At 34.7% G+C, this 24257-nt stretch overlaps 2 protein-coding genes and 2 long non-coding RNA genes across 16 annotated transcripts; 2 read left to right on the forward strand and 2 right to left on the reverse strand.

The window, feature by feature from the left end:
* The first annotated feature begins 106 nt into the window (after window positions 1-106).
* Window positions 107-20459, forward strand: LOC100883148 (uncharacterized). Of its 4 annotated transcripts, none has more exons than XM_003705155.3 (6): window positions 107-246; window positions 15042-15157; window positions 18643-18758; window positions 18831-18975; window positions 19504-19686; window positions 19798-20459. In XM_003705155.3, the coding sequence occupies exons 1-6, from the start codon at window positions 153-155 to the stop codon at window positions 20149-20151; spliced, it is 1008 nt and encodes a 335-aa protein (XP_003705203.1). In that variant the 5' UTR covers window positions 107-152; the 3' UTR covers window positions 20152-20459. The 4 variants fall into 4 exon arrangements, with proteins under 4 accessions (XP_003705203.1, XP_076392285.1, XP_012145226.1 ...); XM_076536170.1 differs by lacking the exon at window positions 107-246 and adding an exon at window positions 2183-2270; XM_012289836.2 differs by lacking the exons at window positions 107-246; window positions 15042-15157 and adding an exon at window positions 16306-16427.
* On the reverse strand, window positions 375-7301 carry LOC143265227 (uncharacterized). 2 transcript variants are annotated; one of them, XR_013039518.1, is made up of 5 exons: window positions 7232-7301; window positions 6726-6851; window positions 6457-6573; window positions 5021-5639; window positions 375-4901 (listed from the first exon to the last, which is right to left on the reverse strand). It is a non-coding gene; the product is annotated as an uncharacterized LOC143265227 (long non-coding RNA). The 2 variants fall into 2 exon arrangements; XR_013039517.1 differs by having other exon boundaries at window positions 5021-6573.
* On the forward strand, window positions 8259-11967 carry LOC143265228 (uncharacterized). 7 transcript variants are annotated; one of them, XR_013039520.1, is made up of 5 exons: window positions 9453-9591; window positions 9691-10118; window positions 10215-10612; window positions 10699-10725; window positions 11501-11967. It is a non-coding gene; the product is annotated as an uncharacterized LOC143265228 (long non-coding RNA). The 7 variants fall into 7 exon arrangements; XR_013039522.1 differs by adding an exon at window positions 8259-8391 and having other exon boundaries at window positions 8531-9591; window positions 10215-11961; XR_013039523.1 differs by adding an exon at window positions 8709-8845 and having other exon boundaries at window positions 8981-9591; window positions 10215-11958.
* Window positions 20460-20498: 39 nt separating the features above from the next.
* Window positions 20499-24148, reverse strand: mIF2 (mitochondrial translation initiation factor 2). Of its 3 annotated transcripts, none has more exons than XM_012289838.2 (11): window positions 23828-24139; window positions 23427-23574; window positions 23024-23346; window positions 22778-22938; window positions 22482-22708; window positions 22119-22389; window positions 21773-22026; window positions 21378-21663; window positions 21132-21296; window positions 20906-21049; window positions 20499-20791 (listed from the first exon to the last, which is right to left on the reverse strand). In XM_012289838.2, exons 1-11 carry the CDS (start codon window positions 23863-23865, stop codon window positions 20619-20621), a joined length of 2190 nt encoding a protein of 729 aa, XP_012145228.2. In that variant the 5' UTR covers window positions 23866-24139; the 3' UTR covers window positions 20499-20618. The 3 variants fall into 3 exon arrangements, with proteins under 3 accessions (XP_012145228.2, XP_003705258.2, XP_012145229.2); XM_003705210.3 differs by having other exon boundaries at window positions 23758-24138; XM_012289839.2 differs by lacking the exon at window positions 20906-21049 and having other exon boundaries at window positions 23828-24148.
* Window positions 24149-24257: the final 109 nt, after the last annotated feature.

Consider the following 24257-nt stretch of genomic DNA (forward strand, 5'->3'; position numbering starts at 1 on the left):
AAGAATCGATCGAGTGAACGGAACGGAAAGATCGGGGACAAGATACGAAATTGCGAGAGCTGCCGAAGAGCAAAGAAAGAAAGAGACCGAAAGAAGAAGGAGAAAGACAGCAATAGAAATCTCATTTCGCCGAGTAACTAGCCACGAGCAAGATGAGCTGCTGCACGAGTGCTCCGATTGTAACCCAGACCTGTGAGACTCTTTTGAGCAAATGCGAAATACCGATCATCGACCTCGCTCACATGGGTAAGTTCGTCGAGCTTTGTTCGAAATTGTTTCACACCAGAGCCGCTGTGTGTGGGTGGGAAAGTTCTTCACCCCATAGGGGCGGCATTATGATTGATTATAAATTTAGCCTAATTTATTTTTCTGTCATTTATCCCTCAATTTTATGTGCAATACTGAGATGTAACGTAGGCTTCTCAAAAACTGTACTAGCATTACATCTAACTTTTTTTTAAATCTCGTTGTCCTTTTAATACGGAGGGTTGTAAAAAGTCGTTGGATGATGAAAATAATTTAAGGCGATATAACAAAATATTTGTATATAATTATATTGCCACTTGTTATCAAATCTCGTGCTATATCGCCACGTGTTGTGTAAACTCGCGTTATATCGCCACCCGTTATAAAGTCTCGTGCTGTATCGCGTGTTGTGTAACCTCGCATTATATCGCCACGAGTTATATAGCCTTATGTACTTAAAATCGAAAGTAAACGATAAGAAACTTTTCCCCCGCCATTTTTACTCATATCTCAAAGAAGCCTACGTTGCACTCAAATACACCTGACATGTGTAAGTATAAATTGGTGCTTCTCAATAAAGGAGGGTGTTTTTTACGAATTGCATAAAATAAACACATAATGGTTCGATATACCATTAATATGTAATAATCGGTTGGCGCGCAACGATACGTTAAACAAACGGATCACAAATTGCAACGTGTCGCAATGTGTGTCGTGGGTCAAACTTACGAAATTAAGTGCAATATAAAATCGACGTAGTTCGAAATTAGCCGCGATGTTAGCGCACGTGGCGACGCTAGACAAGATGCATAGTTTCGATGAGCCGTTCTAATGACTAACCGTTCCTCCCGATATGATGACTTCGCGCGAAAGTTCATGGTTGCACTGATCATTGATCAGCCGACTTACGAAGAAAAAAAGTAATCGGTCCTTTTCTCGCAAACAGAGTTCCTTTTTTTCGTCGCTGATTAAATGCCAATACGAAGAAATCGTGAACTTTGTCTCTGTCGTAACGGTCAATTTCGTTCGTTGCTTGAATTATTAGCAGCGGATTCTAAATATAAACGCGGGGATCAAAAACCGTTGGTCTTTCGAGTGATATTTTTAACGCGACGATTTTCTCACGTGTGGAACGTGATCGTCGGGTAAAGCTTGCTTGGAACAACTTGGTATAAGGAATTTTAGAGATTCAGGGGGTGACGCTTTTACGGTTGCTTGGCAACGAGGCCAAGCAACTGGCCAGACAGACAAGCGAACCAGCAGCAGCTTTTGCCGTTCACAGTCGGAGGCGCCTACCTCGGGCCCGACGATCCGTTGAGGTCAGAGCCCGTCTCACAAAGAGGGCCCCTCCCTTGGCGCCCTTCTTGATTCGTACACGGTGTCTCGTCGTTTATCTATCTACATTTCTCAATAAAATCGCCTCACGATCAAATCTTAAACGACAAGAAATATTGTAGTATCCACTGATATTTTTAACCCTCGTTAAGTGGACGCTCTAGATTAAGATGAAATATTACGTTGCAATTGGATAAAATTAATTATAACTTTACAGATTAAAGTTGTACATCGCAGCTGTTAATCCCTATAATGATTCATTTATCTTTATAATTGATAATCAATGAACATAGATAATATGTAGCACCCTATATAAAATTATGTACATTTTTTATCAGAACATTAGAATCATCTACTCGAGAATGGACCTTCTAACGAATTTCGTGTGCCTGATGTTACAACAAGGAAGAGTCGATTCTATTCGTCTCCTCAGGGTCATACGAATAAGTTACTGATCGCGAAAGTTGGTAAACAGGAGCATGTTACCGTATATATACACATATATGTATGTATAGGATGCTCAACTGCTCCAATGAAATAACCCGTGCTTCTTCATGGCCGTGACTGTGTTGGATAATGATTTAAGCGCTCGCTGTAGCAAACACCGTTGAGAATAATGGATTGGCGTGTGCAGTGTAAACGAAAAGGCAACCGCATTTCAATCCACCAAGAGATCATCACAGACTCTGGTATTATTGAATACATTTGTTTAAGAACGTACTGCAAACAATTTTAGTCTTGAAATTCAAATAATTATCCGTGCTCTTAACGGACCCATAATATACAGTATATTATCAATAATATGGATGATTAAATGCGTTGATTATTCACACTGGTCGAGACAGGTCGGAACTCGAGTGGAAACCCGAATGTCTCGGGTAGCCTGATTAAATTCAAGTAAAATCAATCGGGCTAATACATATTCGAATCATTATATCAATTTGAAAATTCAGATGTGGTGAAAATTCAGACTGGTTAATGTTTGGATATTGAATTGTGTCTCAAGAATATTCCTATATCTCGAATACCTGACCAAACCCGTCCGACATAACTAAAGTTCAAAGCGTCAGAGACTCTCACATTGACAACGTTTAAATAAAAAAGTCTAACCAGTCTAAATTCTGTCTCATGAAACACACTGTCTCATTCCACCGGTTCGTCGTTCCATCCTTCTCTTCGTTCGGTTCGATTCGAGCGTTTCTTTCGTCCCTATCCCCCTGTCGCGAGTATACATGTATTCCAAGTCTGGGCGATAGGCCAACGACCAAACGAATCGCGTGTATGTATAGCCTACACTGGCATCTACCCGGTTTAAATAAGGTTTCACGATCGAGATTACAATCGATACGGAAATATAGCACCGGCTACGATTTTCATTGATTATGTAAATCATGACGAGTTAATTGAAATTCTTCGGTGAACCTTCTTAGTCATCACTGATCTCTTTGTGTGGCATATAGCGCATTATTCGACGTAGCTGCATACTTTGGCACAATCGTGTTCAACTGTGACCACTTGTTGATTTCGCTTTGTGCAACGTGCTCCAACGGAAACGATCGAAGTGTAATTGTTGTTTAATTGCGTGAAACTTGTGCCACGTTCTTAACCTCAATCGCGTTCGTGGAAAAGTATTCCTCGTCGGTACACAATTGTCCCTGGATATAATTCTCGGTTAGATGAGCTTCACGCGTCACCGACACCTTCTTTGTCGTACTCGTGTCCTGATTCGCGGTCTTCATTTTACTTTCATCGCTAAAAGACGCCTATAACTAACAACCGTTACTGGCATTGGTAACCGTCGCGTAGCTTATCGCGGTCAACTTCCGACCTTCCTCGAAACGTTTCTTCCTCCTGCGAGTTTCCTGAACGCTGTTTATCTGCAATTGTGTAATCGAAGTATCTAGGTTTCTCACAGATATTTCTAGACTACTTACTTCTAAGAAATTAATCTTCAAATACTGTATTAACCTTGGTGGTCCAGTGAAATAATCTGTACCTTATCAAATCTGCTCTTCGACGTCTGAAATTTCATCCTTGACTTTCGTATGTGCAACGATAAATTATTCGGGTGGGCTTTTGCATACATTAAATCAATGGCCGTACCATTCCAGTAAGAACAGTTTAAAAGTAGAAACATGCGAATAATAAAATATCCAGCCGTCACATCCAGTCGGCGTGCTCGAGGACCTGAAATACAGACCTACAATAGAAAATACGGTTACATTCCGGAGAAATCTCGCTTATCTCTAATTAAAAGACACTGAAGAATGTCTTTCCCAAGTGACACGTTTCTTCTATCGTAATGTCAATCGAGCAACAGAATCGTTAGACTCCGTTCACTTTTCGCTGTATAGCGGTTCGTTCAACGGATTTAACCGTCGTTACTGTTGCGCATGCGCATACATGTGTGCATAGGGCACGAGCACAGATGAGTGACACGCGTTTTTTTTTTGCATGCGTATTTACACGTGCTTGCTGTATCTCGTGGTCACGATATGCAGCCATACGGATAAAGGAACGCTTATGCACTGGTCTGAGAATAGATCTCCCAGCAAGGTGAATTTTTTTATTCGTTATGTGGAAACATCGTTAAAATTAATTGACTCTGGGAAAATGACTCTTAATTGCGCATGCGCACCTTATCTTTTTTTGCCAGTAAATTATGCACCCATTCTTGAGTGAAAATTATTCACGATATTGTAATCTTGAGACTTTGCAAAATGAAAACGTTATTAATTGATACAAGAATAAATAATTTTGCGATTAAAATGTTTGAAACGTGGTTGTGAAAGAAATAAATATAAGCACAGTTGTTTTGTCTTTCAAGAAAATTAACAAAAGAATATTGACAGTTTTCCTTGGAACGAAATTGCTGGTATTGTGTCCTTTTGCTAACAGTTCTCTTTTGTCCGGTATTAAGCGAACGTTGCATGTCGAACAATGATATTCGTTAATTGCTAATTCTTGTTTTACAGAGGATGAACAGCGTTGCTGTTGCACCGAAACAAGTACAGCGAACGTTTAATTGTTCCGCGCCAATCATCACGAAAGAATTCGGTCGATAGAGCTCGCGTCCGTAACGGGAAAAACAGCGTGATGCGTGTTTCAAAACGTTTCCACAATAGCACCGCCATCCTACACGTGTTCCTAAATATTCCAGCCATTACATGCCTATTCCCGGTATTTGAATTCTCATCAATTTCGTTAAAAAATGTTATACGATCTTCCATGTACTTTCACATTATCGACACTGGTTACTAGCATTTTTGTCTGATGTTCTAGCTTCACTAATAGCGTTAACGACCCACGCCAGGCATGACCTTAAAAAGAACATTCTACAGTTTTCGAAATATACCTTTCAAAATTTCTGCATGCAGTATTCTACGCCAATGATAACCGGATATGTTAAAGATAAGACTAAGATGGCTGCCTCAGTTACCTCGTTTAAAAATATTTCCATTTTTGTACGTTCTTATTATTTTTCTCCTTAACATTCTCCAGCAAGATCGCAAGCATTAAAGCGCCTCAGAGAGGAGGAATGCACGAGGAGATCGAGTCGAGAGATCGGTCGGCATCCGTAGGCAGTAAATTGCAAAATTCGTGCTTGCGCAAGTACCGTTTGCAATGGCGGCGACGTAGGATGACGTTGTCGACTAGGATCGTTCGAATTTTTTCTGTCGATTATTACTCGAACTAAGTTTCATTTATATCGTTGGTATTCATGTCCTAGCCGATGTTTTGCTGGTTTATTATTTATAGCCTGGTAAATCCATTGTGAGGATTTGAAGTGGAGTTCAACAAGAAGGATAGATTAGATTTTATCCATTTAACTATTGAGCCATCAGTGGATTCTTTTCTTGTTATCGTCAGCCTGAGGAATGTCCATAATAGAAACCCACTTTGTTTCAAATTAAATACTAATTTGAATTATTTAAATACTTCCGTCATTTGAAATTGAAATCAAAAGTCGCGTTTTGAGACTTTGGAACTTCTGTACTTTGGAAAAGAATTGCAATGAAATTAATGTGCATTTTTGAAAGTGTTAAATATTGCAGTGTCTGAAATAAAAAAGCAAGTATGAAAAATACAAGTAATGATAAATACAATCCTGCAAAGAACATCGAGGTACCAAGAAGTTGGTGACAAGGAAAGAATTATAAATGGAAATGTACTTTGAAATATCGAGAACTTGTGATAATCGATAAGTAGGTTTTTCCTAGTACTTATGTAAGTTTAAGTAGAAACGATACCAGTTATCGAAAATTACTGCTACATAAAATGGCCGTTCCTATATAAAGTAATAATCGTTTCATCATTTTTTGCAACTATAACTATTAAAAAATAGTGATATCATACCAGCGTAATTAATACTAACGGAATGTTTAAGTAGCTTATGACTCATGCAATTACAATACTCTTAGTACATCAATCTTTTGTCAGACCGCAATGAGTTCTTCGAACACTTTTCAAAAAAACAGAAAAATATTCTTGTGTAACAACTGATTTCCTAACAACTAACTGCGGTAAACGAAACTTTCAGTATTTGCAGCGGCTTTACCTGAAAATGTTCTAGACTCAAATGTTTGACGTACAAACGATATCGCGCCATTTGCAAATATTTTAACAAATGTCGGTGGAACACGATGTTAACTTCATACGATAAACAAACACGTGCTCTGTCTGATGGTTCGTACCACTCGACGATTGGCATAATTATATTACGAGTCATTACAAAGGTTTTTGCGGTTTCTTTCGACCTCAAAGATTTTTACAATAACACGATAAATTCTTCAGTAATTACTCCCACCAATAATTCTAAATTGTATCAAAAATTTACGAAGAATTGTATGTCATGATGAAAAAACGAGAACATACGTAATAATGTGCTGTTCTTGACTCATTCCATGTGTAATTACGATAGCGCCGTCGAAATCCTGGCCCATTTATTCCACGCAAACATTGTGAAACAAAATGGTATCACGTTTATCAAATCTGCAATAAAAAACGGTGTTAAATAAATACTATTAAATTATTAATTTGTATGTTCTACTTAGACATTAATTGCACTAATTAGATCATCGTTCAATAATTCTATCGATAATTAATTATTTAAATATTTGTAATCGTTTAATTTTACAACGTACAAATATATTTCGTTTGAAGATGATGGTTTCGGGAACGTTGATCTTGCAAAACAGATAGAAAGTGGAGCTGTAATACTTAAAAAGAACTTTCTCTTATCACTCACATTCCCGAGTTGAATTTTTTTTCTGAAATCAAAAAACACGGGGAATTATTATCTCGTATTTAAGCGAATAACAAAAATGATGTACTTTTTACTCGAATAAAAAAAATAGTATATTAAATAATTCATTTTTTAACATACTAGTTTTTAACAAACCATTCGATTACACCAAAGTCTGATCGAAGCATATCAAGGCATTACCATAATTGCTCGTAATATTTGAATATTCAAGATGGCCGCCCCGATACGCGGGAAGAAACGGTTCTTTTGAAAAAAATTCATGGACACATGTGCTTCACAAACTGCATTCGTGTCAGCTAGTTTGTATGCTGTTAAAACATGAATATGAATTCACTTTCATCGCTGTAAAGTGTACGCATTAGGTAGAACATATATTTACGTTACCTGGAAAGCTGGGTCGTGCGGTTATCAGAATTCAACTGAAAGCGATTCATTCCTGTTTTCTATTCCGATATCGTTCATGTTCCATTATCTGACGTCGTTGAATAAGAGAAGATGTAACATGATTGCGCTTAGCAAGAGAAAGCTCGTGTTCATTTTACCGCTTTATTTATTTGTTTACTGTAATTGAAAAGTAGCAAGTGTTCCGACGTTAACGGCGATAGTTTCTATGGGCATCGATTACATAAATTTAAGATGGGAAACCTAATCGAGATCTCAGCCTCGGCCGATCGATATAATATTGTCGATATCTCAGATCGCGTGAAGTTTCCATTATAGCATCAAATTAGTGTAACTGCAGTTGCTTCTGTGAAACATAATATGCACTTCGAAGTACTAAACGAGCCTCGTTTCAGTCAGGAAATCTACAAATCGGTTTTCAATTTAATACTCGTTTCTCTGATTGTTCTATCATGGAGATGCGTCGTTCGAATCTCTCCTCGTGTAACGACCTGTTTTACGTAAAGCGCCCACCAGAGACGTTCGAACGAAAGTAAAGACTACGGAGAAAGAAACAAAAAATTCATAGCACACTAAAGAAACAGGATTTCGTATTCGTGATAAGTCGTGAAGCTGCCCAAGCGTTTGTTTTCACACGGTGGTCGCATGTACCGTTATCGTTTGTCGTGATCGCATTTTATTGTCGTCGAAACTTGAACTCCCCGTCGAAACTGTTTTTTCCATTGGACAGCTGCGAAACGATCGAGTCCTCAGATAAAATTGAATGCGAATTTTCTGCAACTCAATAACTGTACAAAACATCGCGAACGCGAATATTTTACTCTCTTGATCGAAAAAAGAACTTTTGACAGGTAGAATCAAACACAACGCCATCGTGCGTTTTAGCGCCAAAACATCGAAGCGCGTTCGATGTTTTTGTCGATGTCGGTGATTTATCAAAAGTTTCGTAAATCGATATGTGTAAATATTTTAGCAACACGTTTCATCGATACGGTATATCCGGTGTTGTCGAAATCATCGACCACTTACTGTTGTTCGTTTTTAATGCGCAGTATACGTATTTTGCAAAACAAATTACTGATGGAGCATAGATCTAACCTGTTTACGGAAATGCAATTCCTAGATAATATTCTTCTTGATAGGTAAGAATCTTGCGTACAGACTTTTTCATGTCTCCATGTTTCTTGCAGTGTTAAATGCGTAACGATAAAATAAGTGTATTATCATGATTTATATGCTGAGATTCAAGGAAGTAAATCGTGAAGCTATATAATATTTCAGCTATACATTAATACACCGAGCCCTCTGATCTCTCAAGTCGATTCATAACCTCGCTCGATTCACCGATCGAGTATCGACTTCGAACAGTTTCTAGGGTGCACACACAACCAGGAGAAAATTTTCGCTAGTTTCTCCTGGTACCGACAGTCTCACCGATACTTTCGCCCAGTGTATACTGTTACTAAGGATGCCTTTTAATATTGTAATCATCTGACAAGATAAATATTCTTTTCGATATGATTAAAACTATAGGTAATTTTATTGGAAGAGTATACAGATGCAGATGAATCTCTCTAAAGATGTAGAGATCTAGAAGTAAGTTCTAGATATAAATTCTCCATAGTACAAATTAAAAAATTTGTCGCTAGAAGTCTCAACCAGTGTAGCAAATTGACCCTGTCCAATTGAGCCATATTAGAATGTGATTTTTCTCGCTGTAACTTTTTTCAGAATCGCTGTTCACCTCCCAAGAATAAATCAAAAGATAAGTTGATTTGATTCGTTCGCGGAGCAGTTGTCGTGACAGGAAAGACAATAGATTTTACAGTCGCCTCGTAAATTTTCCGAGCCATGTTGATAAATCGTGATGCAGTCGCGAAAGAACGATATAATTTACGATCGAAGGTTCTCGAAGCTGATCGTTTTAACGACGCTTTTTTTGTCGCGCTTGTATCACCGGTTCCGTTTGCACGTGAACAAAGAGTGTACCAGGTACATAAAAGTGTACGCGGAAAACTTAAAAAGACTGATGATATGTTTGCAATTGGATTTCCATCGGTTGATTTACCGTGGCACGATCATGCGGATTGCATGTAGCGGAGAGAACGATTTACAACATGTGACAAAAGACCTTCGCCTTCGACGTGGTTGTCGTCGCTAATCTTTACAGAATCTTGTCATTCACGAGGTCCGTGTAAATTTTCTTGGTATCGCTAATTGATCCTGCTTAGTCACTTGCGGATTAAGTTCTGAAGAGCTTCTATTCAAACAATTGATTGTTGGACGATCTGTCTCTGAACGAGTATCAAAATGGCCGCTGTAAAATAATGCAAATGAAGAAAGTAAGGCATTTAAGGAAACATATTCAAATGGTATTCATTGAATCTTATTATTCAAGTGGATCTATTAAATTTAAATTAAGTTTCTAATTTTAATCGTAGTTTAACCTAAATGGAAATTGAATCGTACAAAAAATTGGAATTTTCAAGAATAATGCAAACTCTGCATCAGTCGTAAATCTTCGAAGGAATTATTACATAAACAAGTAACATAAAAAAAGATTTTAATCGCACTATTGTTTAACTTTGAATTCTTGAAGTGGCACACGGAATGAATCACGTGTTAAAAAGTGGTAAATCTTTTGTTACGAACAACCAGCTTTTCCACTTCGCCTGAACAAATCAGCCCGTCACGGTTACGCTTATTTATAATTCATCGGAACTAATTAACTGTTGTATTTGAACGTAACTAAGAGCCTTCATTGTTTTACGTTCACCTTCACTTTCCATCGGAGTTCGTCAATCGATAGAGAAACTTCCTGCACCTCCACGAATACTGGAGAAAATTTCTTCGTGCATTTTCCCATCTCGTAAGTGATTGAAAAGGAAAACCAGCATAACAATTTATGCAATTTAGTCTCGTAGAAAGTGTATTTAGATACGTATTACTCATCTCTCTTTTATAGGTCTTGAATAGGACTATGGCGTTTAAAGTGGACTCTCGCTATATTGCCGCGGGTGGACTCTTGAAATCGGCAATATAACGAATGGCTCAAATATGAAGATTCGTACGGAATAGATTCATATGAAAATTTGAAGTGTTTTGAGATAATTTAGAAGTTAAAAAAAAATGTAATTTACATATTTGTTTTAACTTACATATCTTACATTCAAATATACATATAAAATGATGGTATAAGCCTAGGCTATACCACTTATAGAAGATAGTTTTGCAATCATCTACTTTCATGGCCACTGGTATACATTTACCAGCGTTCTCTAACAGTAATTTTTATAAGAGAATAATCTCGCCATTTATGGTCATTTATATACCTCCGAAGGTCCACCACATCTACGAGCATTTGTAAACATAAGACGAGCTCATATAAATTTTTATGTTAATGATATGTCCGAAGTATTACGTTAATAATATTAAATTTTATGTTATAGGTTAATAATTCTGCAAACGAGAGTAAGGTGAATATTTATATAAAATTAATTCTGTAAAAAAAGCAATGAGTCATGGAAAGTACCAAATGCAAATTAAAGCAAATCGGACACACGAGAAGCGTGTTAATAGAAATCAAGAACCCTACTTCCGGTCTCTTTTGTTGCTCTCCTGTGCCATGGAATCAAAGGTTCAAAAGCTTCTCGTCAATTCATTAGAATTCGAAACAATTAGGTATCCATTTCCACAGGTCGTTTGTCCCGTTACGTTGGAAATTGTGTAAATTCCACGTGTTGCAACCGGAATTACCTGGTCAGATCAATTAGCATCTGTTGTGTTTGGCGAACTGCTTCGCGGAAGACAGCACACTGCCTTGTTTAACATTTACCAAGGATCCAATGAACCATTTCGCATGCAAATTTTTCGTTATCCTCGAACTACTATGTTAAGGTTTAGACTATCGTGATTAGAATTTGCAAATCGTAGCTGGGTCAATCATGACCCAGATCTGTAAAATTTATGACGCAACGTGCAGAGAATAACTAGCTATCTCGTATTAGAAATTTTCAAATTTCCAAACTCTAATGTTAAATTTAAAATACTCTGGATTTCTAAATTTCTGAGATTCTCAAAAGTTGCGAAGTCATGCCCGAACCTGCCCGAACTTTTCCGAATGCAACCCGAAGCTCAAGTATCGCTACTTCAAATATTTCTCTACTTTCAATATTCTGTACAACTAATTCTACGATATTTATCATGATGTAAAGTACAAGTACATGTTTGTAAAACCATTTATGTTTTCAGGAGAAGTTTAAAGCATGCTCGAGGGGAGAAATTATAACACACGGAACATATGGTGCAAAGATAACACCGATATGCGCATAAAAATCGATCATAGGAGGCGTACTTACTAAAATTATTTCGTTCTTTCTTAATAACACGTCTCAATAATTTCTTATCTTACTGCGCACAAAATGCTTTGTTAACAAAAGTTAAGTTTTAATATTTTCAACGCAGTCGCGGATTACAATAAATCTTTGGACGTAAATCCATGGATTTATTCTTAACAAACGAATCGACTTCCTTCGCAGATAACTGATAAAACTTCGATAAAAAGCGTCGATTAAAACCATTGCGACGTATCGATGCACCTTTTTATCGATTTAACAATTGAGTATTTTACTGTAATTGAAACGATATAATTCCACTTCTCGTGAAATGAAACTAGTTGTGTAATGTAATTGTTCAAAAAATTTTAATTCGAATTTTCAATTTTTTTAACTGAGTCTATGGTTTATTTTTACATTTTTATTGTATTATAATATAGTGTGAATGTATAGTGAACATTGTAATTTTATTGTAAATGTTTATTATACATTTTTATTGTATTATAATATATTGTGAATGTATACTGAACATTGTAATTTTACTTTAAATGTTTATTATACATTTCTATTGTATTATAATATATTGTGAATGTATACTGAACATTGTAATTTTACTTTAAATGTTTATTATACATTTTTATTGTATTATAATATATTGTGAATGTATACTGAACATTGTAATTTTATTGTAAATGTTTATTATACATTTTTATTGTATTATAATATATTGTGAATGTATACTGAACATTGTAATTTTATTGTAAATGTTTATTATACATTTTTATTGTATTATAATATATTGTGAATGTATAGTGAACATTGTAATTTTATTGTAAATGTTTATTATACATTTTATGCTTATAAAACGTTTGAATCTGCACATCTTTAGATTCGTCAAAATTGATCAATCGTAATTTCTTGTACAAGTTTCTCAATATTTAATCATTTTCGACTTGAAATTTTGTAAAATTGGCCTAATGCCCTGGCGATATTAGCGATCCTCGAGGACATAGAAACGCGAAGAGGAAATGCTCTCTCTCGTTCTCTCGTTGATAATGCTCTGTTCTACTTCTTTGTCCCTCGAACGTCGAGACGTCGCAGAAATAGCGAACTGAATAGGAAATACACGAGTTGGGACATTTTGGAACGTGGACGTCAGAGTTCACATATAGGGTGTTTCATCTCGGTACGAGTTAGGAAGCTGAGATCACAAAACTTTAAATCTGAAAATTTAGAGATTTGATGTTGGGATTTGAGGAATTAGAAATTTGTAAACTTAGAGATTTGAGGATGTAGGCATTTGAGGAATTAAAAACTTGCAAATTTACAAATTAGAAATCTAGAACTTTAACTTGTGAATATAGAGATTAGAATATTCTTTAATTTAGAATCTCAGAAATTTAAAAATTTGTACATTTGCAAATGCAAGGATTTAATATGAGAATCTAAAGATTTGTAAATTTAAAAATTCATGTTTTTCTGATGAAAATACTATATTTGATATTCCGGTTAGGAGTGTAACAATTTTTTCGAGAAATGTAGACATAAGAAGCTCGCTCTCGTTTTTCGCGCGATGTTGATAAGAAAAATATAGCGCAGATCTTGTTACAACGCCACGCGGCGACACGATTGCTTTCTCGGGACTTCTTCGCTTCGTGAGAACGTGATTTCACCTCGCAACACGTGTGATCGCAGAAAAATCTGCGGAATGATCACGTTTCTCCTATCACAAGCTTTTTCGTCGCTTCGGAAACTCAACATACAATCGACTTAAAAATTAACAAACGTTCTCTTCATATAAAAAATCATGTTAAAAATCACAAAACTTACATAATGAATATTATATATTATGTCCAGAGAAAAATTACTGCTTGTTACAAAAAATTACAAACAATATTTTTCTTCGTATTTCTCTTCAGAAAGAAAATTTTTCTATCGTAAAAAAAATTAATTGAATAGTATATTTAAAAATAATTTTAAATAATAAATGAAAGCAAGATAAGTAAACGTATATTATCAACAGGTAATGTTCGTTTTGCGTCCTATAGAACAGGATTAACAGGAAAACTAGTAGTCAAACTGGTTTATGAATTCCTAAAAAATTCTTCGAACTTGTAACGGTGTATTTTCTGAGCTGTTCATCAATTAATTTGTTTACAATTATTTTCAATCATCGCTGCGCTAATTACAACAATTTTACGCTGGAAATAAAAGTATCGGAGCGCGGGTAAATATTGGTGTCATCGCGCGGAAACTTGATCTCTATAAATAATTATAACGGAAGAATTATTGTGGCGTTTAATCATCGTCATTAATGAAAATTAAATTTGCGCGTAAATAACTTGTCCATGAAGATTGCAAAACTTACGACAAACACTCTATCTAAAAGTTTTTCCAACGTGCGTATAAACTTTAATATTTTCAAGAATTGTAGAATTGTTTACGTATTTCTAAATAACTTCGAGAAGTCTGTTTCGAGAAAGTTGGAGGGATGGAAATTCATGATTCATTAAAAATTTCGAGACACTCATTGTGGGACGAAAACACCGCGCATTTTACGAATCGGTGATAAAGAATCAAAATAAGCTTTTCCTCGAAAGAGGATGCGCATTTCAAAACGATGAAACACGATTGACGTCAAAAGTAGTTCTTTTAGCGAAGAGGAAGAAACGTTCTTGTCTTGTTGCATTCCATGGTCCGATAACCGTGTATCTATCAATGAATGTTCGCTTAATGAAAGAATAATCGATACATGTGCTAGAGGGAGAGATATTCTGTAGTAATATTACGAGGCTCATAGTAAAGTCGTAAGTGATCGATGTTATTGTATTCGAATTTCATTTATGTGAAAATGGAACTGTATTGAAAATGTCGGACATGAAGTGTAATAAATTAAGAATAGTAAACTAGAACATATAAGATGTAGGATCTTTGTATTCCTTGAATTAGAAATTTTAGTAAAAAGAATTACAAGGGATCCAGTGGTGGTGTGAGTAGTGCAGCTGACTTCTAATCTTAAGGACCTGAGTTCGAATCCCGCGAGAAGAGAAAAAAAAATTTGTTTTTCATGAAAAAGATTTTTTAGTGAATTACAACTATTAAAAATTCAAAAACAATTATCAAAAATATTATTACTATAATTAAAAATTAATAGTTACAAAATTATAAAAAATAAAGTATATCCAAAATGAAAAATAAATATAAAAAATGAAATTTAGTTTGAATTAAATTAACAATAATTGATAGCATAATAAAATAAATTGAAAAACTGTAGAAACATTATCATAAAATAAAAAAAAATACATGAAATAATGAAAGTACTACAAATATATAAAAATATTTAAGCTTGTAACAATTAGAAACAAAAGTAAAGAAAAGAAAATTGATGGAAACTTTAAATCTCTTTGTCCACTATTCTTGACTCTCTTCTCTCACTCTATCCGTTCTTCTTATTCCAGGGACTGAGAGATGTCCTCAGAAGGGTGTCGTGAAACAAGTGGCTTCGAAGCTGGTAAGGGCGCTGTCCGAGAAAGGACTGGCCTTGCTCGTCAACCACGGCATTCCGGAATGCAAGGTACGCATTTCTATCGATACTCGTTCGATATAATCGTCGTATAAAAGAGCAAGTTGGAAAACATTCATTAAAAGAAATAGAAACTCGAGTCGATATCTATAAGCAACATAGGTAATTAAGGTAATTTTACCTTAAAAAAATTTTAAACACAAAGATACATAAAAAATTCCATATACAGACTAGTCACATTTTGTAATTCCGTTTCAAGAACTTGTTAGACAAAGCTAATTCTTCTGCAACTATGGATGATGAAAGGAATCATTTTTGGAGTCGAATTTCGACTACTTTGGGCGATAATACGAGCTCTCAGAGTCGAATTTCGAACACTTGATTCAATTTAATAGAAACATTTCCACTCTACTCTAATTACAGCTATTTGATACAGTTTCACCGAACGAATTTCACTCGACACGATTATTTCGACCATTAGATTCGATACGTTTCAGCAAATTTGACTCCTGACTTGCCACATCTAGTTCCACTCAAAGTTCAATCAACTTGTACTTAATCATGAGACACTAATGTCTAATTCTGAAACTGAATTTATATTGCGTAAATAGTAGTCAATATACTACAAATAATATTAGGAGTAAAATATACTATTATTGATAAATATAAAATTACTGACAAATTTATTTGAATCCGCGTCGACTTTCCAGACAGATCTTGTATCTACAGAAGGGGGCAAAAAATGTCTCAATATCCTCCAAGTCAGGAACTGCAAACGCACTGAATTCTGTGGAATGAAATTATATCAAGTTAAAACGTGAATTAATTGAATTGCGTCGAGACGTAAAATTGTATCCATAAAAATAACACTAACCGTTTGCGACCGGTATACTGAAACGTTAGTACGTTACACTTGAACATAGTGTACACCCGTAGTAGAAGGCTCGCATTACACGCACAATGAGTAACCTTGTAACGTGTGTCCTTGGTAACGTTACAAAATTACTATCTCGTGGAACCAGAATTAAAGGAGTCAAGGCGAGAAATACTGGCGTCGAAAAGCCGATGTCGAAGGAAAAGTTTGCGAGTCCGTTCGCGACGCTGGGCGCGAAAAGAATCGTTAACGAGACGTTGATTCGCGGCGTCCTCGTCGCGGCGGCTCGTACAATGACGAATTGTCAAGGGTTCGATAAAAGCTTATGGTTTTCGCGATGACCTTGCTGAGAAGACTTCCTATCAATGCGGCAGCTCGAACATTATCTGTCTGTTACATTTTCACGAGATAATTCACGCAAGAATTATGACGCTCTACTATAAATACGTTCGTATATTTATCGTGTTCACGCTACTACCGTGAGTATAATACGTTAATTCACTTGGTACATACTTAGCGTTTACGCTATTCTTTCAATGAAAGGGGTTAACATACTTACTATCTGCACTATATCTCTAGATACTGTTAGATGTTCTTAGACATTTTTAGATATCTTTATCTACTTCTAGATATATCTAGACACCTGTAGATCTGGACACCTCTAACCTCTAAACACCTCTAACCTCTTATGTCAGACTCCGTGTTTTGATAATCACACATTCATAAACTTGCATCACAAAATTGTTGCAAAACAGTTTTGTCTAACGAGGGTACGACCGATAAAAAATGCAATCAATTTACTTAATTGAGGAAAAACGAGGAAATAAGTTGCATCCGCTATCAGAAATTGTACGTTTTGCTGCATCGCATTTCCTGTTCGTATGTAATCATGCACTTCGGAACTTGTAATTTTTATTCCATGATCTTCGAGCAATTTTCAGTAGAAAAATTTACATATCAATTTCATCTGATAAAAACTTAATTTGTTTTTGTTTTTACTTATTTATTTATAACGTCTGAGCACAGAGTAAACCGGAGGCGACACTCTGTCAACACTTGATCTTTCGAAAACGATATATAAAAGAGCGGGAAATTTAAATCGAGCAAATCTACTTTCACGTCAACCTCTAATAATTTGAAATATATTTGTAATAAATTTTCTGCATATTACTAATATTATTTTTGAGGTATTTTATATTTTATAAGATATAAATTCTGAATGTCTCTGTTACCGCCAAAAAAGCAATAGCAAACTCATTCTTACGTCACATAGATAATCCTGATACTATCGATACAATCGAAAACTGTTCAAACAAATCCGTCTGGAAGCTTCCAGACTCTGAATGTTACATGAAAAGAACATACTGTTAGAATTCCACGTGTGGCGGTTAGGAATTATCGACTGTACCTTTGTAATTTTTTTTTATCGAACATTGCGTAAGAAACATATTACAACATCGATAATAGCTAGGAAGCTAGCATTCATTATTTCACAAGCTTCACTGCGTCTTATTACCTCTCCGTTCGTGCCCTTCCTTCGTCTCTTCGTTCTCAATGCCGATTTTCAATGGTTGTACAGTTTACATTGACGTCACGATATTTCGTTATCAAACGTGTGCATAGACGCGTCAATGCTGCAATTGGCACGGTCGAATCCGTCAGTTTTAATTACTTGTGCTTCGAATGAAATTAAAAGTGAAATATGAGGGAGAGAAAAGGGAGACACCTTGAGATACTCCATTCTCTGAAATACAGGGTTAAAACTGGAGAGTTCAAAAATTTACATTTCTCACAATTTACAAATTTATTCATTTAAAAATTTGATTCAATATTTAAAATTTTAAGAACATCAAAAAACATCTGCAAGCTTACAAATATTTTTCATGTATCAAAATCTAAGAGGACACAGTTAAAATATTTCCACTTGTTGCAATTTAAATGGCAAATGTAAACAGTAATCAAATGACGCATTGAGTCGTGACGCACATGTGCGTCTCACGCTATCTATTCAGTACATCTAGTGATGCATTTTCTGAAGAAATTAATATCAGTACTAAAACAGCTGTCGCAAAGATAAGATACATGACACAGAAAAAACGTATGCAAAGATTAACATCTTTGATGTTGTAAAATTCATAACCTCTACCTATAATTAAAAATTACGTACAAGGTAAAAAAAATTCAGAATCGTAGAGAGTAAGATTTAGCCTCGGATCCGCTAGTTAAACACAAACTTTTTTGTTTAATTTCGCAAGTCAATAGCTAGAGTGGCTCTTATCGGGACGATGACAAATTCAACGTCACCGGTTATCGGGAACTCGAGGATGTCACCTACCAAGGTGACACATTTCCTAATACCGAGTGAAAACGGTAATTGCATAATGATACGATTAGGTGCAACGAAATGTTCTATGATAGACCATGCAAATTAGTATCTTAAGAACACTTAAATTTTTATCATTGTATCTCTAAAAATTTACTGATTTAATCAGATATTAAAAATTGTATAAATACTTAACATACAAGTACTGCACAATACATAGATATTTATAAAATATGTAAACCTTCATACGTTGGTTCTGAACAATTTTGAAACTACCAAATGTTCGCACTGGCTGTATTTAAAAATGTCTTACTAAATACATATTATGTTTGTTCGCAGATGAAGGCTGCTTACAGAGCTTTCGATTCGTTTTGCGAGCTACCGGATGATGTTCGAAACAAATATGAGCGGCCATCGTCGGGCAACCACGGATACGTGAAACCAGGACCATCGCAGTAAGATTGCACTGCTTGTGATTCATGATTATGTGATATGAACATCGCTCATTAATTCCTGGAATTTTGCAGATACACGGATGAGAAAGAAGCTCGTCATGTTTTCAATGTGACCGGATGCGGGGGACCTCTTCCGGACGAGGAGGTGCCTGGTTTCAGATCAGCGGTCGATGAACTCGCACGAGATTTCAAGCAACTATCTGCCATGCTTTTAACCGTAATAATATTTTTCTCTATTACTCGGCGTTAACGAAACGAATGATAAGCCGTTTCAGCTATCTTTTTAATGTAAAAACAGTTATCTGATGCAAGAGCCAGCCTTCTGTTTCGTCATGTTATCACTTTTTATAACAAGCAATTGGTAAAATTTCCGATCATTTGTCCAAGAATATAAAAAACGTATACAAATTATCTGGCTCTTGAATCAACGTCTTCTGAGAAAATGTTCGGTAAATTCGTTTGATGTCTTCGATTGAATTCTTCGGATACATGATTCTTCTGTTAGCTGTTTCTTTTGTAATTTCTGAAGTTGCCACGTTTAATATGCGAACACTTAAACAACGATTCGAAAGCTCGTGGACAGATCGTTTAACGAAAAGTGAGTTGCTTTCACTGTGAGTAACCCTACAAACCAATCTGTCCGACGGTAGAACTAACGCGATTGGTTTCTTCGGTTGCTTTACAGCCATCAGTAGGTACTATAAAGTAAAAATAGGGGCCAATGTATGTGATGTATGCCTTGTAGGCTCTGGCCGTGGGCCTAGAGCAATCCCCTGATTTCCTGCTCTCGAAGCATTCACGCATGCTGGGACCTGGTAACAAGACGACCCTCCGACTGCTTTACTATCCACCTCTTGGTGCACCAGTTCCAGGACTGGCTCGTTGCGGAGCGCATTGTGATTATGGCACTTTCACTTTATTGGCACAAGTACGTACACGCACTAAGCTTCACAAAATAGAAAAATTACATTAAATTATTTGTTGATAAATATTTACTATAAAATTATAACTGAATAAAAAATATTACCATTATTTTTAGGATTGCGAAGGAGGTCTGGAAATACAAACTCCGCACGGAGAACGATGGGGAAGAGTCGGACATCTTCCAGGTGCTATTTTGGTGAACACTGGTGATATTTTAGCGAATTGGACCAATAATCAACTTCCAGCATTAAGACACCGGGTAGTTGTACCGGAACTCTGTGGTCGAGGTCGCCATTCCATTGCATTTTTTGTACATCCGGACAACAATATCCCTATCGAGCCTTTGGATACAAAAATTGCAAATGCCAATCAAGAATCGGCACCGTGTCGTTTACAGAAAAAGAAACGTGGTGTTCTGACCGCGTATCATCATCTTCAACGTCGTCTTCGAGAAACATACGCCTCTTAACGATGTCGAAACAATTGTATTGTTCTTTTGTATTTTTAAATCAGGATATCAAGGCTGCAAATACTTGACAAAAACTTCAATTAAAAAACTCATAATTTTTAACCTCATAACAATGATGGATTTTAAAATGTACTGTATGGAAACTAAACATGTATGGATTTTAAAACAGTGCAATCAAAAATTAATAGCGATACGAAGATTTGAATGTAATCATTTAAAATAAAAAAAATGTCCGTCGATACAATGTAAAAACAGTGGCGCATCACAGAAGTAATAATAAAGAAATTTGTACTTACACTTTGTAAAAATGCATTTTGTGGAAATAACTTAATTACCCACAGACAAGATATTTTGTTTTTTTTTATTTTGTGAATATATAAATTTGTATCATATCTTATGTAATTTATATTATAGTTAATTTAAAAAGTTAGATAATTCTATACTTCTAGCCGGCAGTGTACGTAGCATCAAAATCCAGGATCCCAGTTAACTTGTTGACGCTGTTGCACTGGGTTATAACATATAACGGTATCTCCAGGTAGGAATGCTATCGTTGGATCTTCGAATTTCAAGCCACATTCGACATTAATGTCTACCGAGGATACTTCGTCCTTTAAATGCTTCATTGATACTAATTTTCCTGCAACAAGATATTCAAATATTATTTATTTTTAATTGAAAACATATAAAGCATTAATTAGGTAAATATTAATGCAACATCTAACATGTAACGATATTTTTGTGACACATTTACCTCTAAAAATAACGTCATCTCCTCTTATTACTTTGTACATCGCAGAGTTTAAAAGAACGCCTTTAATACAACGACAACCCGCAATGTACGAAAACTTTTTCTTTTTTTCCTTTATTTTAAAATTTTCTATTACTTTTGCTTCACCTATATTTAAAATAATAAATATCGAATGAGAAAATATTTTCATAGGTTTACATGTGTTACAAATCTATTACATTATAAATACCTATAATATCTTCAATCTCGATCTCAGGCATTTTACTGGCGATTGTTTCTTTAATGTTATCAAACAGTTTGTACACAACGTTATAAAAGCGTATAGATACACCTTTCTTTACAGCTTCTTCTTCTAACCTTTTCGTTATATTTACATTAAAACCATAAATAATTGCTAAACAAAATATATAAATGATTTAAATTAATGAATTTAATTAATTAATAATGCAGCAACTTTTTTTCAATATTATATTACCATTAAATGTTTCTGCTAATTGTAGGTCTGTGTCTACGACAGGTCCGACACCATAATGAATTACATTTAAACGACACGCGTCATTGCTTTTATAAGTGTCAAATATATCCAATATTGCTTCAACACTCCCTGATACATCGCCTTTAATAATGACATTAAAGGCAGCGATATCATCTGTGTCTTTTTCCTGTTTGTTTTGTACATTGTTCTCATTTAGCGCTACTTGCAATTGTCTAAATACTCTCCTTCCAAATTGGTATTTTATCCTTAAAAACTTTTTATATTCCTGTAATTATGAAAACTTTTTTATACTAACTATTTTTTATAAGTTTATATCATTTCAAAGTATCTGCTTTGTTTTCTTATCTATTAAACATTATATTTGTTGACATTACCTTCTGATGTTCCTCTTCTTTCTTATCAGCCATTACTTTATGTTCCATAGCTAAAGTTTTATTATACTCAGCTTCTCTATACTTCAGAACAGCTTGTAGTGTCTTGTCATCTGGCATTTCTAGTATGTCATCTCCAACATTAGGTAACGTTTTCCATCCAATAATTTCTACTGCCTCTGATAATTTGGCTTCTATAACTGGTTGTCCAGAGTCATTAAACATACCTCTTACTTTTGCCCATGCTAATCCTGACACTTAAAAAGAATGACCTAAAATTAACTTGACAATAATAATAATTTGATAATATGTATATACATACATGCTTATAAAAAATATTACTCTTTACCTAATAGACATCTCTTTTTCAAAGTACCACGCCGAATTAAAGCTGTAACTAATTTTCCGCGACCAAGATCATTCTTACATTCAATAACAACACCTTCCACTAATCCTCCTGGATCTCCTGTTAGGTTCATTATTTCAGCTTGTAAAACTATAGCTTCTGTTAACACTTGAAGATTAGTTCCTTTTAAAGCAGATATGTGAATACACTGAACATCACCACCAAGTTCTTCAACTATTATACCATGTTGTGCAAGTTCATGTTGTGTTTGTCTCTAAAATAAAAATTATAAATTGAAAACTGTATTAATTTCAATATTTAGCTCAATGCTAGAGAATAAAGAATTATTATTTCAAGAAATATTACAATATTAGTATTAGGTTTATCAATTTTATTGATAGCTACAATAATAGGAACATTGGCTTTCTTTGCCATTTCTATACTTTGTATGGTTTGATCCTTAACACCATCATCAGCTGCTACTACTAACACTACAATATCTGTAATATGTGCTCCCCTATATCGCATAGCACTGAAAGCAGCATGACCAGGAGTATCCAAAAATGTAATTCGTTCCCCAGATTTCAAAGTCACTAAAATTGAAACATTTTTAAATTGATTTTATTTGCTATTATTGTAAGTAGTAGCAAGTTAATACTTACCATTAAAAGCACCTATATGTTGTGTAATTCCACCAAACTCTGATTTTACAACAGATGTATTTCGTAATGCATCAAGCAAAGTAGTTTTACCATGATCTACATGGCCCATAATGGTCACAACAGGATGTCTTTTAACTAACTGAAACTTATGGGGTGGAGGCCTACATGGAAATTATAAAGTTGATAAAATTGTATTAATAATATGTCATTATTTTTCATGACTGAGAAATATTAGTTTTATATTACCGTTGAATAAGATCTTCATAAGTTAGTTCTTTTTTTCCATGTTTTGCTGATATAATTTTTACTTTGGCACCACATCCTTTAACTACTTCAGCTGCTAAACTACTTGATAAGACACTAGTTTCTACAAAACACTTGTCTTTATGTTTAATTAAAAGAAAGTCTAAAACATCATCAGTAGTCTTGTTTAAGCGTTCTGCTAATTCGGTAATTGTTATTTCATTCCATACTTCTATTGTTGGGACAACTGGTTCTACAGCTGGTTTAAAATTATATATTGCACTAGGATCTTTTAAACATTGTTCTACCATTAATTGTTTAACATTCTGGAAATAATTAATTATTTTAACTCTTATTTAATTATATATACTTAATAAATGTATGTGTAACTGTATTTATGTTATACCTTTTCAATTTTCAATTTTCTTTTCTTTAATAGGATAGACGAAGTGTGATAATATTGGTAATTCACTTTTGATGCACAGGATGTATGCAAAATGCTATTTATACTTTGTTCTTTCCATATCGCATCCACCAGAAATTGTCTTGGCAAACTGTTAACAGTATTAAGAAAACTGACAATTCATTTATGCGGCTTATTAATATTACATAGAAAATTATTTAATAAAAAGAAATCTAGGCCAAACTAAATTTAAAGACATATTTATGATCACGTTATAAAAGGTTAAGTGTATTATATAATATGTATTTTAAATAACATAATATGTATTACATACCGTATAATATAATTGTTAATATATGACATGACAACGTATATAACACAGAGTTAAAGTGCGTAACATTTACCTCAATTGAGTGTAAACTCTACCTATGGAAGCTGCCATATTTAATTGCGGTACATGTAGTCATATATAGATACTGTAATGCATATACCTAAGTATTTTATAAGATCATAAAATCTTGTTCTAAAGTATTAATATACTCTCTTTAAAAATTTATAAAAATATTGGCACTTGATATAAAATAAATATGTAGATAATACTGGTAAAGAAATAATTTGAATAATATGTATTTAGGTAGATATTCTCCGTTCATATGTATGTACTTAATTCGCGCAAAGCAAGTAACTTCACTATGCTTTCAACTAGTCAATGCTGCTCATTATCCTATACACTTTTTTATTATATACACAGTGGATCTAAATTTGTAACAATATAAATGTATGAAATGTAAGTATGTAGAACAAACGTAATCAACTACATAGTTGCTTATGTAC

The sequence above is a fragment of the Megachile rotundata genome, chromosome 10 (genome assembly GCF_050947335.1).
Source record: "Megachile rotundata isolate GNS110a chromosome 10, iyMegRotu1, whole genome shotgun sequence".
NCBI classification, from domain to species: Eukaryota; Metazoa; Arthropoda; class Insecta; order Hymenoptera; family Megachilidae; genus Megachile; species Megachile rotundata.

What these genes read in the sequence shown, in the direction of transcription:
- LOC100883148 (XM_003705155.3), top strand. Translation starts at nt 153, where the DNA reads ATGAGCTGCTGCACGAGTGCTCCGATTGTAACCCAGACCTGTGAGACT. An exon ending in ACGGCATTCCGGAATGCAAG is followed by an intron (nt 15,158 to 18,642) that starts GTACGCATTTCT and finishes GTTTGTTCGCAG; the next exon opens with ATGAAGGCTGCTTACAGAGC. An exon ending in GTGAAACCAGGACCATCGCA is followed by an intron (nt 18,759 to 18,830) that starts GTAAGATTGCAC and finishes GGAATTTTGCAG; the next exon opens with ATACACGGATGAGAAAGAAG.
- mIF2 (XM_012289838.2), bottom strand. Translation starts at nt 23,865, where the DNA reads ATGGCAGCTTCCATAGGTAGAGTTTACACTCAATTGAG. An exon ending in GAAAATTGAAAATTGAAAAG is followed by an intron (nt 23,347 to 23,426) that starts GTATAACATAAA and finishes AATTATTTCCAG; the next exon opens with AATGTTAAACAATTAATGGT. An exon ending in ACATATAGGTGCTTTTAATG is followed by an intron (nt 22,709 to 22,777) that starts GTAAGTATTAAC and finishes TTTCAATTTTAG; the next exon opens with TGACTTTGAAATCTGGGGAA.